Here is a 13,508-nt window from a genome sequence, read left to right as displayed (position 1 = left end):
ATGTTGAGCTGTCTGTGAACACATTACAGGGGGGGGGCTACACGCGGAGCAAACAACAAACAGGTAGAAAGGCAGGGCTTAAACTCAGCGCTTATGGTTCCAGACCCGCAACAAACTAACTGCTGCCTCCTTATAATTAATAACTAATTATATTCTTCATCCATAAAATTAATATAATTTATTGTGTTTACTGGATTTAAAGAAAAATAAAAAAACAGAAAGGAATCTGCATCAAAGTGAATTTGTTTCCATTATCTCATTCAATCCTAACTCTGGTGTTTGACAGACAGAAAAGTCTGTTCAAGGTTGTGGAAAATGGACAAAAGATCAAAGGAATATCACGCTTATAAAGAATAAAAATAATTAGATTAAATAATTAAATAAATATCCTGTCTGGAACAATATCATGTAGAAAGTAAAATGTTTTTTAAAAAAACAATGTTGCAAAATGAGGAAATAAAACACTTTATGTTCTAAATTTGTTATTTATTTATTTTTCGTCCTCCAAAAGTATCGATAAGCAGTATCAATAAGAGTAGTAGTACCGTTAAAACCTTAACGAAACTCATCCCTAGGGATCAATGTCCAACATTTGCTGCTGACTCTTCCTCATCACTTCCTTCTTCTCTCTGCTTTGATCTGTTGGAGCTGAAAGTCTCTGCTTGAAGGGCTGCAGCAGAGAAGGACTGGAAGATCATCTCCTGAAAACTGGGATGAAGACTTTCCAGCATCATGCTGCTGAAATTCTCCCATGATTCAGTGCTGTTTGGAGAAGAGCTGAGCAGAAAGAGGAAGTGGACTTTTTCTGCTGTTGCTGCAGAAACATCAGTTGGTTTGGATGCAGCCACAGGCTGATGTTTGACTTTCACACATCTGGACTTCTTTCCTGAAGCAGCTGCATGTTGTCCTGAATGTTCCTGAATGTTCTTCTTCTCTGCTTCTGCTGGACTCTTCTGATCTGCTGCTGTTGCTTCACATCTTTGGACTTTTTCTAAACTTTCTGATCTTCTTCAGCTCTGAACTCTTTAGAAGAAGTGAAGGATGAAAAACATGAACTTTGTCTTTAAACTCAACTCTTTTTTCTGGATTCAGGTTGAAGTTATGCAGTTTGTCAAAGACCAGCTGTGCTGCTCTGGTCTCAGCTCTGAAGTCCAACCCGTCCCACCTGACAGAACTGGACCTAAGAGGGAACAACAACCTTCAGTCTTCAGATGTTCAGCAGCTCCAGGATCTGGTGGAGAGTCCAAACTCCAAACTGCAGACTCTGAGGTCAGTAGAGGGTTGGAGTCAGTCCAGCTGCTTCCAGATGTTTGGTCCTAAAGTTAGTCTGAGAGCAAAGATGCAGAGTCCCCTGTGAAGCTCTGAGGAGAAAGGGGGACAGCATGGTTCCCTCAAGGAACCGTGCTGTCCCCCTTCTTATTCACCGCCTACACAGCTGACTCCCAGAACCACTCTGAGCTTTGTCACCTTCAGAAGTACCTGGATAACAGGGTTTGTGGAAAATGGATGGAAAGAGGAGTACAGGAGTGTTTTGTCAGGTGGTCTGGGGAGAATTACCTGATGCTGAACGTTGCCAAGACAAAAGAGATGGTGATTGACTTTAGTAGGAGAATGTCCCTGCCCTCCCCAGTCTGTATCGGTGGGGTGTCTCGTCCTACAAGTTCCTGGACAATACACTTAAGTGGTCCACAAACACTGACTCAGGACCTTCAATGTTTGCAGTAGGAGGCTCCACATACTTTACCAGTCTGTCATGGCGAGCACCATCTTCTTTGTTGCAGTTTGCTGGGGAGCTGGCATCAAAGCAAAGGACGCCAACAGACTGGCTAAACTCTTTAAAAAAAAGCAGGGTCTGTCATCGGCTTCAAGCTTGCCAATCTGGAGGAGGTGGTGAGGGACATCATGTGGACCATCATGGACGATCCCTCCCATCCTCTCTTCAAGGAGGTGGACAAACTGAAAAGCAGCTTTAGCAGTAGACTCATGTACCCACCTTTGCTGAGGAACGGTACAGGAAGTCATTCCTGCCATCAGCCAATAGACTTCACAATTCACCTGGCAGCCATCGGTGTACATAAGATTTTTGAGAGTTAGAGTTTTGCATGTATATTTTTTTGCCTGTATATTTTGTAATTTGTATTTATTTTTTATCCTATTCTGTGGTGCTGCTACTACAACTAAATTTCCCTAAGGGGATAAAGTTTATCTTAAATTTTGGTTCTTGAATCTTGAATGATAGCAGGCAGGACAACAGTCAGCCAATCAGAGCAGCAGAAGCTCCAACAGGTGAAGATGACAGGAAGCTGCTGCTCTGAACAGGACTGAAGCTCCTGCTGCTCTTTCTGCTGCTGTGCTGCATCACTGACTGACAGACCAGGATCAGGAGACACTCCTTCATCTCTAGCCGCGGTTACATGGGCAGAATATCTTGATCGGATCAATGGTCGGGTTAAAATTCACCCGTGCACATGGGCACAGATAACCTTTTTCCGATTAGAACAAACGTTCCCATGGCTCACGCTTTCCGTCGGAATGAATCATCTGGGCATGCGCAGTAGTGTAAAATCATCCGGATGCAGAAATAGGTCCCGTTGTAAACAAACCACTGCCACAGACATTTATGCAGCAGCTCCGTAATACAAGATGATCTTCCAAACGTGCTTTTATTAATGTTATGAATATTATGAAGCGCCTGTTCGCTCATCGTTTCATTTAATCCGTGTGATCAGTGCTGTTTTATGAAAGAAACAGAGCTGGAAGAAGGGTTAGGACAGGCTAACACAGGCTAACAACATTAGCCTGATGGACACAAAATCCAGGACCGTGCGAGAAAAACGCTGCAATCTGCATTTTAGCTGCACATAAATGTGTGGGATTAACAGCAGCCTTTATTTTGTCGGGACAGAACTGGAAACACAAATCCACGTGATTGTTTGAACCGTTTCTAAGGACTGAGCGACATTTATTTCTGCTCTGAAAAGTTCACACACATCGCCCCAAAGCCGTGTGTGCTGGCGGTTCCTCCTGAGTCCTGCAGCCGCTAACCCAGAGCGGCTGGACGGCTCACAGTCTGAATTCTCCCACACATAACAAAACAACAAAACGCTCCTCTGCTCACTCGGGTGCCAGTGGACCGAGTGAGCGTCGGGGGGCACGAAGCGCTCCTCGTCCGCATCTCCCTCGTGACGCCAACCAGAGCAGTAGTGACACACGATCGGAATGACAGTTTACATCAGGGGTGTCAAACATACGGCCCGCGGGCCGTATCCGGCCCGCCAGGTGGTTAAGTCCGGCCCACAGATGAAGAGTAAAAATTATAAGGATGATTAAAAAAGACAGCAAGTTTCTAGCCCATTCCTGTGGCGAGTTATGATTTTTTCAAGAAATAACCAAAATGCGCAATTCTGCAACTAGGGGGAGCAAAGGAAAGGCAAAACAGGTGAAACAGCATATCTCTGCATGTGCCAAAAGTGAAACCTAACAGCTCTGTGTCTGGGTAAGATGCACTTTGGTTCCCTATGACCCTCACCGCTGTTATCTTGCTATGAGGATGATCAGTAGTGACACCCTAATGACCAAAATGTGGTCAAAGTGAGGTGGAGGGAAGAGCTTTCCGGGGAAAATGGACAGTTTTTTTTTTTCTTTCACTAAGCTGAATGCAAAACCCCATATTATGTATGACATCAACAGGTTGCAGTGCTCAAAGAATATAACATTCAGCACCACTAAGAGACTTACCATGAAGAAAAGTTCCTGGATTGCTTCCGTGTCAGATGTAAAATATTCAGTCTATATAAAATTAAATAGACCAACTTTTTAAAATTAAAATTAATTTTATTTGATATCCATTGGCCCCAAGTGATTAGGCTACTATGTTGGTTGAGGCATTTTTTCAAATTGAGTAAAAAAAACTAAAACAAAGCTGTTATTTAGCTTTTATGTTATGGTCCGGCCCACTTGAGGAGAGATGGGCTGAATGTGGCCCCCGAACCAAAATGAGTTTGACACCCCTGGTTTACATGGTCCACGATCGGATTAAAGATTATTATAAATTATTATAAATTATTATAAACGATATTCCGAACGATGCCCATGTAAACGCGGCTTCTGTCTCTACACTTTCTCTCTGCAGGTGGGGGTCAGACTGACGTTCCTCCTGGAGGAGCAGAGAGGAGCAGCAGCAGCAGCTGGACTGCAGAGATGTTGTGACTGGACGGTGTTCCTGGGAGGTGGAGAGCAGAGTGATGGAGGAATCAGAGGAAGTGGAGATGAGTGTCAGAGCTGCAGCAGGAACTGATCTGAGATCAGCTCCACTGTCTCTCTCAGCATCAAGTGGACAGTTATTGTGCTGCAGCTCCCCCGGTGGACTGATGGAGAACTGCACTTCCTCTTCTCATTCTAACTTGGAGTGTTGGGAAATCTTCAGCTTCTCTTCTGTTTTGTGTTGCCATAGTAACTGATGTAATTCTTCCTGTCAGCTGACGTCTGTGTTTCTCTGTTCATGAAGCTGTTTGCGTACATTATTGTGACATTTTATCCTTGTTCTAATAGTTTAATTATTCTCTTTTTTTTTCAGTTTTAAAAAGTCTTTCCTCTGAAAGAGTTCATGCAGGATTCAGCCTCTGAGCTCACATTTATCAATGCTAATTCATCATTTCTACTTTGATACACTTTGAAATGAGGATTGAAACATATAATGCTGAGTCAGCAGTTTAAATAATGTTTTCTGCTACAATAAACAATCATATAATGAATTGATGACTTTTTTACAAACTCGACTTTAAGATTCAATTTTTATCAAACTGTTTTCTTTATCAATAATATATTTTCATAAGAATGCGTTATTTCTGCCTTTTATTTGACACAAACAACACCAACTGCATTGAAGCAGGAGTGAGAAGGGAGACACCTGCTGGCTGTTTGCAGAACTGCATCTTAGTGTCAAAAGGCTTCAAACTGAAAGCTGTCTGTAAAATTCCTGCAGCCTGTTTGGATCTAATAAATGCTCTTTTGAATCAACTCTGTGTTTTCTATTGATTTCTGTCTTCATTCTATCTTTGACTCACAAACAGACTTGAATCTTTAGCCTTCCCCCTCATCCTGTTCCAGCTGTTCTAATCTTCATGTGTTTGGTTCCTTCTCAGTAGAAATGGGTTGGAAAAGAGCTTTGGAATGTTCAGGTGGTGCTGATGTCTTTCTAGATGGGGGTGGGCAGAACAGATGAGAGCTCCTCCCTGATTCAGAGGGGAACAGTGGGCAGCAGCTGAAAGGAGGGAGTGGAAATGGGAAAAGTTCTCTGCAGGTTTCTCCTTTCCAAGAACAGAGGGACACGACTCCATGAACAGCAGAAGCTAAAGAGTTGGAAAACATGCCCAAAGCTGCAGCACCACCTGCAGAAAGATGCTTCCTCTTCAGGCTCCGCCCCTCCACATCAAGAGCTGCAAGGAGAAGAAAGATCAGAGTTTCTGCTGAGCTGCTATTGGAGCTTTTAGGGGGTCAGATCTTTAGGAACATTTGCTGTCAATGAAACCAGGAAGTAAAGATCAGATTGATGACATCATCAGTAATGGATACACTGGAAAATGGAAATCCAGCAGAGAAGTAAACATCAGGAACTTCCTGTTTGTCTCTTGATTTTAGGATCATCAAGCCAGAATCCAAGCAGCACCTTCATCCTGATGAAGCTCCGCCCTCTGACCTTCAGCAGTCATCTCCAGGCTCCGCCCCCAGTCTGCAGCAGCTTCATCTGCTGCCTCCATCCTCTCTCTGTGAGTCTCTGCAGAGTTTTTCTGCAGCTGCTGGTTTTTCTGCAGCAGCAGCATCAGAGCCAGAGAGCCAAAGAAAGTGGAAAGTCTGAGAAGGAAGCAGCTCTGAATAGCTATTTTATATGCTGCTTGCACGGTGGGGTGAGAGGAAAGCAATTTCATCTGTGCTGTATGTCTTACGGATGAAGCATATTTGACAATAAAGCTGACTTTGACTATATCTGCTCCACCAGACGGACACACTGACGAGAATATCAGTTTTGTACATTATTTCGTTCTGTTAACTATATTATTTATGAGGATGAATTGCACTACATGCCAATATTGCAGAACATATTTCACTTTTCTTTTTGCAAATAAGTGTTCATTTAAGTTTCTGTTGTAATTTTCGTTTGATTTATTTTGTTTGTTTCACTGCTGATCGATCAAACGGGTGTTCGTGTAGGCTGTTAATTGTAAGACTTGCTTTGTGAAGTCTTCATGTTATTTATGAGAGGCAGTATTGTCATTTTCACTTTCACGTGTTTCTTCCATCTGCCGACGGTGTCGCCGTTTCTCATTTCACCCGTTTTTGTGCGTACGCCTGGGTCAGAGCTTGCGTGAAGGACCGCACATTTTCCAGTCAAGTTTGCTTTTTATAAATCTCAACTATTGCGTAGAGAGCGGCGTACGCCTTCTTTTGTGCGTACGCAACGTTTATAAATGAGGCCCCTGGTCTCTAAATAGAGCGATGTATTTTTCATGAGTCATTCTATCAATCAGTCTGCATCAGTCAGACTCCTGGTCTGAACATATTGCTGTGACCCGGATTTGAACCGGGGTTCCTGCGGCCACAACGCAGAGTACGGACCTCTAGACGACCACAGCCCTGAACCTGGAGGAACACAGATCTGGTCTATGTTGGTCTCTATGAACCTGATGTTGGAACTTCAGGAACAGCAGAACTGCTACGTTTGTTCTCTTCATCCACAAACAGAGAAACAGATCTTCACAGCAGGAACCACTGTGGACTTCACTAACATGCTTTGGTCCAATCAGATCAGAGATGTTTTCTCTGTTTACTTAGCATTAGCCTAAAAGTAACGTGTGCAGAAACTGGATGTTTCCTTTATTGTCACCTTCTGACCACACAGAGAAAACCATAGAGATCAACCAACATGAAAGAGACAAACAAGACCTGAAGCTTCAACAAGGACACTCTACCATAGCAGCTGGATTCCAGTGAGTCTGAAAGGACAACAAAGAAAGAAATGAATCCTGGATGTCAGATAATTAACTATGCTTCCTGTCAGGAAGTTCCTCTCTCCCCTTGACTGCTAAATGCCAAGTTCTCTGGTAAAGAACATTATCTAAATCCAACCATGAAGGGACTTGAACCCTCAATCTTCTGATCCGGACTCAGGCGCCTTGTCCATGAGGTCACATGGTCTGGAAGAAGCCCCAGTTCCAGCTGACAGAAGTCTGGTTCTGATCCATCAGATCTCACTAGCAACAGAACCAAACCTTCACGTGTTGCAGCAACAGTTTCCATGTTTGGGAGGATCTTCTGAAGAACAGCTCAGTTCCAGATCACATCATGATGTATGATGTTTTCTTCATTCCAGGAAATCATCTGTGTCTCCTTTGATCTGTGCTGAGTCAGCACTTTGACTTCTTTTCAACTTTAGATCCATCATTCAGAATCAAGGATTTATTGATAAATATGATTTATTGACAGAAAATAAAGAGTAAATGTATTTATCATCCAGCAGTGATTGTGGTGTTTGTAAGTCTCTCAGCACCAAGCAGTCCACTCTGCCCTTCCTCCAACTGAAACAAAGGGACCCCCCCCCCCCCCCCCCATCGACTCACAGCTCCACCCCCCTGTCGCACACCTCCATTTAGCCTCACAGCTCCGGATCAGAACTTCAGGCACTAGCAATAGAGCAATAGAGGACTAAACGGGGCGTCACGCCTGAATCCTCCCTCACCCCCACCAGAACAAAAACTTCATTCAGCAGCCCCCTACGGGCAGACTTACTCTCACAAGAGTTTCTTTTATTGTCATTTTAAGAATTTTATACAATTCTTTTAGAGTTGTGCTTTTATTGTGTAATTCACCTTTGTTTCCCCCCCCTCCCCTCAGTGCTGAGGACTCAGGGGTCTGTCCTGTGTTCTAGGTGGGGGCTTTCCCCCGGTCTGCATCATGTGAGTGGGGTGACATTTTATTTTGGTTTTCTGGGAGTCTCCACCTCCTTTTACTCTTCTGGTCCTCAGACTGAATCTGTCTTTTAAACTGGTCCATTTTTAATGCGTTTGAACGTTTTGTAATCAAATCATTTTAACCTTGGTACCTCCGTCTCCTGCCTTTTTGTGTGCATCCACCAAAGACAAATAATAATAATAACAATAATTGGTACTTTATTGATCCCACAATGGGGAAATTCTTCTCCGCATTTGACCCATCCCCTGGGGGAGCGGTGAGCTGCAGCCTAACTGCGCTCGGGAGGCAGTAGCGCTAAGGGCCTTGCCTAAGGACCCTCACTGGGTGATGTTCATTGCTCAATTGATATGGTAATGGTAATGGATTCCTGCGTGGTAGCCGCTAACCTTACCAACCGAGCCAACCAAATAAATTCCCTCAGGACCACATTAACGTTAGCTACTTCCACAAACAAGAGTGACGTTGTTCACAGTTGAGTTGATTACTGCAGGTCACTTCTGGATCACTTCACGTTCACACAGGAGATCACAAATGTTCGCATTTTATTGGAAATAAGAACGGCCTTGCAAAAAAATAGAATTTTTTCAAAAATTCTGAATTGAGCATTAAGCCCTGCAGTGTGAATGTAGCCCTGGATGCTAGGATGGAGTCACCAAACTTTTTCTTGTGAGGCCACATTAAGTCTTTTTCTTTAAAACTTTAAACTGCTTTTATCTTTTTATTGTAAAGCCCTATAATAAAGTTTTATTAATTCATGATCATTTTAATAAAATAAATAACAGTATTTATAAAAAAAATAATAAAAAAATGACCAAATAACTGTGATTTTTAAAGACAAAAAGTCAGGAAAAAATAATAAATCTTGGATCCTCTGCTGTCATTTTCCTGCTGAGACTTTTAAGGCCCGTACACACCGGGACGAATATTCGCCAGGCGTTATTCGCCAGCGTTTTTCGCCACGTTTTTTGTGTTCACACCCAGGCGATTTTCGCTGACGATGAGTGGAGTGAACATGCAATTTCATTCCCTGGCATTAGATGGCGCTTAATGTAAAACAGAAATACTCCTGTACACAAGGTGGCGCTGCGCAACTTTACGCTTCTTAAAGTCGCTTTTCACTCAGAAGAAGAGAGCAAGTATTTACACGCTTGTCAGAATCAAACAAAGAAAACATGAATATTTCAAGCACCAGTAGCTCCAACTGGTGCTTGGTTCGGGGATATTTTAGAATGTCCGTCATTATTGCTTCGCGGCTGTGTAGACGCTACTTGTCGTCTATCTTCTTCGCTGGTATGTGTGCTCAGCAAGGCAGTTTTGTGTTTGAGCGCCCCCAAGTTGTGTTTTACTGTAACTTCAGAAGCTCCAGACACGTGAGCAAAAGCGCCATTCTCATTGGTCGAGTAGATTTCGACGCGACGCGTCGAAAAAAAAAAACGAACCCGAGGCGTTTTTTTTTTTTTGACGCTTTAACGCCTGGCGTTTTTTCGCGTCGGTGTGCACACTCTCGTTGGTGCCCTTTGTTTAGTCACGAGGCGTTAAACGTCGGCGAAAATCGCCGGCGAAATTCGTCCCGGTGTGAACAGGCCTTTAGACTCTGCTTGGAGAAAAAGAACAAAGCAAACACACGAGTTTTTATCTCGTTTTTATTTTTATTGTGACGCATATGTATATAATTTATCCAACTTAAATGAATTACTTCAATTGGTTACAAGTAATGAGTTAAATTTATTCAATCTAATGTCTTACGTCTATCCAACTTAATATTTTTTACAACTCAAATTTACACATTTATCTAACTAAATGTAATTTTACTCCAATTCAATTCAATGTTTTTCCATCTTAATTAATTGTACTTCTTGAACTGTCATATGTCTAAGTTTGAGCCTGCAGATATTTTTATAACAATAAAATGAAAGGACCAACTTAGATTTGCATCATGGAATCATTAGCCGCGTTTACATGGGCAAAAGTAATCAGAATGAACGCCTGATCGGAAAGAAAATGCGTCATGTAAACGCGCCGTTCGGAATACTCTGCCCCGGTCAGACTCATTCGGATCAGAATTTCTTTCCGATCGAGATAGGTGGGTTATACCGATCGTTTATCCGATCGTGGAGCATGTAAACGGTCATTCCGATCGTGTGTCACTGCTGCTCTGGTTTACGTCACGCATAGACGGTGTTTCGCTGAGAGAAAGCTTTGGAGCGCATACGGGACCGACCAGCTCTGCGGACGCCCCGTGAAAAGCGCCGCTCCACTCTCGCCCCGCTAGCTCTCCCCTCTCTTACACCCCTCACGGGGGAGATTCGGAGGAGGAGCGCTTCATGCCCCCCGACGCTCACTCGGTCCACTGGCACCCGAGTGAGCAGAGCAGCTGGATTAATAATTTTGTGTCGGGGGGGGGGGGGGGGGGGGGTTACGTGTGCGTTTTGTTGTTTTGTTATGTGTGGGAGAATTCAGACTGCGAGCCGTCCCGCCGCTCTGGGTTAGCGGCTGGAGGACTCAGGAGGAACCGTGTTTGAACAGAGCTCGGGCCGCTAGCTCACAGAGTGGCTTTGGGGCGGTCTGTGTGAACTTTCAGAGCAGAAATAAATGTCACTCAGTCCTTAGAAAGCTGCAGATTGCTGCGTTTCTCGCACGGTCCTGGATTTTGTGTCCATCCATCAGGCTAATGATGTTAGCCCGTGTTAGTCTGTCCTAACCCTTCGTCCAGCTTAATTCTTCCACAAAAAAAGCACTGACCACACAGATTAAATATAACGATGAGCGAACAGGCAATTCATAATATTCATGACATTAATAAAAGCACGTTTGGAAGATCGTCTCGTATGTTACCGAGCTGCTGCATAAATGTCTGTGGAAGCGGTTTGTTTACAACGGGACCTATATCCGCATCCGGGTGATTTTTACACTACTGCGCATGCCCAAATGATTCATTCCGAACGAGAGTATGAGCCATGGGAACGTTTGTTCTAATCGGAAAGAGGTTTTCTGATCCCATGTGCACTGGTGAATTTTAACCCGACCATTGATCCGATCAAGATATTCTGGCTATTGACCATTTCTCCATAGCTGACCAACACTTTCTGGCAGTAGGGCTGCTAAATAAACTCATCATCCTCTCACTCCCTCTCACTCATGGTGCAGAAAGAATCAAAAAAGCAGAAAGAATGAAACATAATGGGACAGTACAGGTGGAAGTTGAGAACGAGGCTTTGAAACCAGCAGCAGTTTGAGTCCATTCTGATGTTCCATTCAGGTTTCTGCTACAACAAGCCTTTATTTTGAAAGAGCCAGTGGGGCAGAAACAATAGAAGGAGGAGATTACCAACCCCCCCTGGAATGTTGCCCCCTGTGCAGTGGACTAGTGGGGGCAGGGACGGCTGAACCAATCACAGAAGACTGTTGCAGCTTTCCCTCCAAAAGTCAACCAATCAGATGTTGTTGTTTGGATTCTTTGTCTTGAAGTTTCACATGTGGAAGCTTCCAGAGTCTTTTCTGTTTGGTCTGCAGGCTGAGCAGAACTGACTCCTGCAGGATCACAGGAACTTTCAGGAAAATCTCCAACCTGGAGAAAAGTTTCTGTTTGGACCTTTTTTCTGTGATTGTGAGACTAGCAGATGATCGATCGGAGCTGCAGTGAAGAGGACGGCGGTGTTTGTGGGAGTTGGAGCTGAAGATCGGAGCAGGAACCATGTCTTCAGAACCTCAGGAAGGTTCTGTCAGAGAACAACTTTCTGCTGCTGAAGGAACCATCGTCCAGAACGAGGAGGAGCTCTGTCGTCAGCGCAGACTGCTGGATGGATAGCAGCTGGAACCCGCAGCTGCAGCTACACGTGGTTGGTACGTTCACTGCTGCAGACAAATAGATCCATGAACGTCTTTGTTTTCCTCGTCTGAGCTGCTATCTGGATCCAAACTGTAGCTGGATTATAGCTCCAATGGTTCTGCTGTTTTAGTTTCACCGCTAAAACGAGGGAGCAGTGTTGCCAGATAGTGGGACAGTTTTCCAGCCCAATAGTAATCTGAAAACCGACCGACAGACCACAAAACAAGCCCAACTTCTATGAACGAACCACCATTCGTGTTTTTATGTCTTTTCCAAGTCATTTGTGTTAAAGCGTTTAAAGTAACAGTCCTAAGCAGGGCTCCAGACTAACTTTTTTCACTAGGAGCACAGTGGCCCCCAACTGAAAATTTTAGGGACACAACCAGAAAATGTAGGGGCACATACCGTAAATCAAGATTCTAACCAAATCTACTAATTTCCACTGTATTACTAATAAATACTTTAATAATAGATGCAGAAATTTCAATGTGTTGTTTCTAATTCAGTGTCACATTTTATTCTGCACTCTTGAAGATGCAACAAGTTAAACTGACAGCACCATCACTGTCATGACAGTACAAATATGAAACAAAATACCATACATTTAGAATAAAAAAAGGTTTTGTATGTAAATGTATGTAAACATTAGGGGATGGAAATTCATGTTGGCGACACCACACAGGTGCAGCCAAGATGCACAATAAGCGTGTTTGAGATCACCCAGGTGGACTCAACGCTGCACAGATCACCTGGTGTGTGACATATATTTTTGTTTTTGCTCCAACATCACCTGTCAATCAAAACAAAAATATCACGAGAAAGGGGCGGAAGCAAGACCCCAACCTGAGCGAACGCAGCTGGAAATTTAGTACTGAACTGACTGAAAGCTGCCCTACAGACTACAAAACAATGCATTATGGGACATGCGTCCTGATGGGTTTTTTGTAGTTCAGGGATCAATTATAATAATTTAAAATACCAACTGATTAAAAAAAAAAGGCTACATACATTACAAAACGGGAGCAGTCTGCTGCCGTAACAGCCGTGCATGATGAGAACCATGGTTTGCTTCGCGAGTTTGAGACCCCTGCTGTACACTCTGGCACTGGTACACTAGCTGCAGGTCGGAAGAACGAATCAATAGTTCGCTTGCTCAAGCTCAGACTCACATATCAGGTTGTGATGATATTTGTCTCCGTTTCCTTCCCACAGATGTTTATGCGCACTCGATTATCTCTAGGCCCCGCCCCCTCCATGCATGTTAGCCACTTACAGTGGCTTTCCCTATTCCTCTATCACGCATTGGCCGCCTCAGGCATCACTCAATGACACGTGAGTGTGTGTTCGCGTGTGCTCCAGTCTCATGAGTATTCGCGCAAGTTTGTGTGTCTGTCTGCATGCATGTGCGCTCGCGTCTCATTTATCATTTTATTGATCATTTCATTGAGCATTGACGTGCTCCTTCCACGTTTAATGTATAAAAAATACGGAGGGACAAAATTTACTGGTAGCGCATTCTGCGACCAAAATTTGAGAGTGTGCAACTGAATTTTACATCCAGTCGCACACTCAAATTCTGTCTGGAGCCCTGCTAACATCTTATTGTGTTTTAAGCAGTGGCGGTTCTGCACTAACTTACTCCCTGCGTGAGTAACACTTCCCCCAACACACACACACAAACAATTTGACAACATCCTTTTGTGTTCTCTAT

The 13,508-nt window shown here is 43.7% G+C and overlaps 1 protein-coding gene across 3 annotated transcripts in view; it reads left to right on the top strand.

Moving 5' to 3' along the window:
- The window catches only part of LOC144986813 (uncharacterized), a 57,839-nt gene that overhangs the window by 29,841 nt on the left and 14,490 nt on the right, over positions 1 to 13,508 (top strand). Inside the window, exons 10-11 of one of the 3 annotated variants that reach the window (XM_078935036.1) lie at positions 30 to 1,269; positions 4,133 to 5,019. The exons of 1 other annotated variant lie outside the window; for it this stretch is intronic. Coding sequence is in view for 1 of the 2 variants with exons in the window: in XM_078935029.1 (XP_078791155.1) it covers positions 11,769 to 11,811 (43 nt within the window). In the remaining variant the exon portion in view is untranslated. Of the gene's footprint in view, positions 1 to 29; positions 1,270 to 4,132; positions 5,020 to 11,102; positions 11,812 to 13,508 lie in introns of those variants that run through there. One more of the 3 variants, XM_078935029.1, reaches the window with a different exon arrangement.

This window comes from Oryzias latipes, chromosome 2 (assembly GCF_053564925.1).
Source record: "Oryzias latipes strain Hd-rR chromosome 2, Olatipes_Hd-rR_3.1".
In the NCBI taxonomy this organism is placed as follows: Eukaryota; Metazoa; Chordata; class Actinopteri; order Beloniformes; family Adrianichthyidae; genus Oryzias; species Oryzias latipes.
This window is presented reverse-complemented; position numbering and strand designations above follow the sequence as displayed.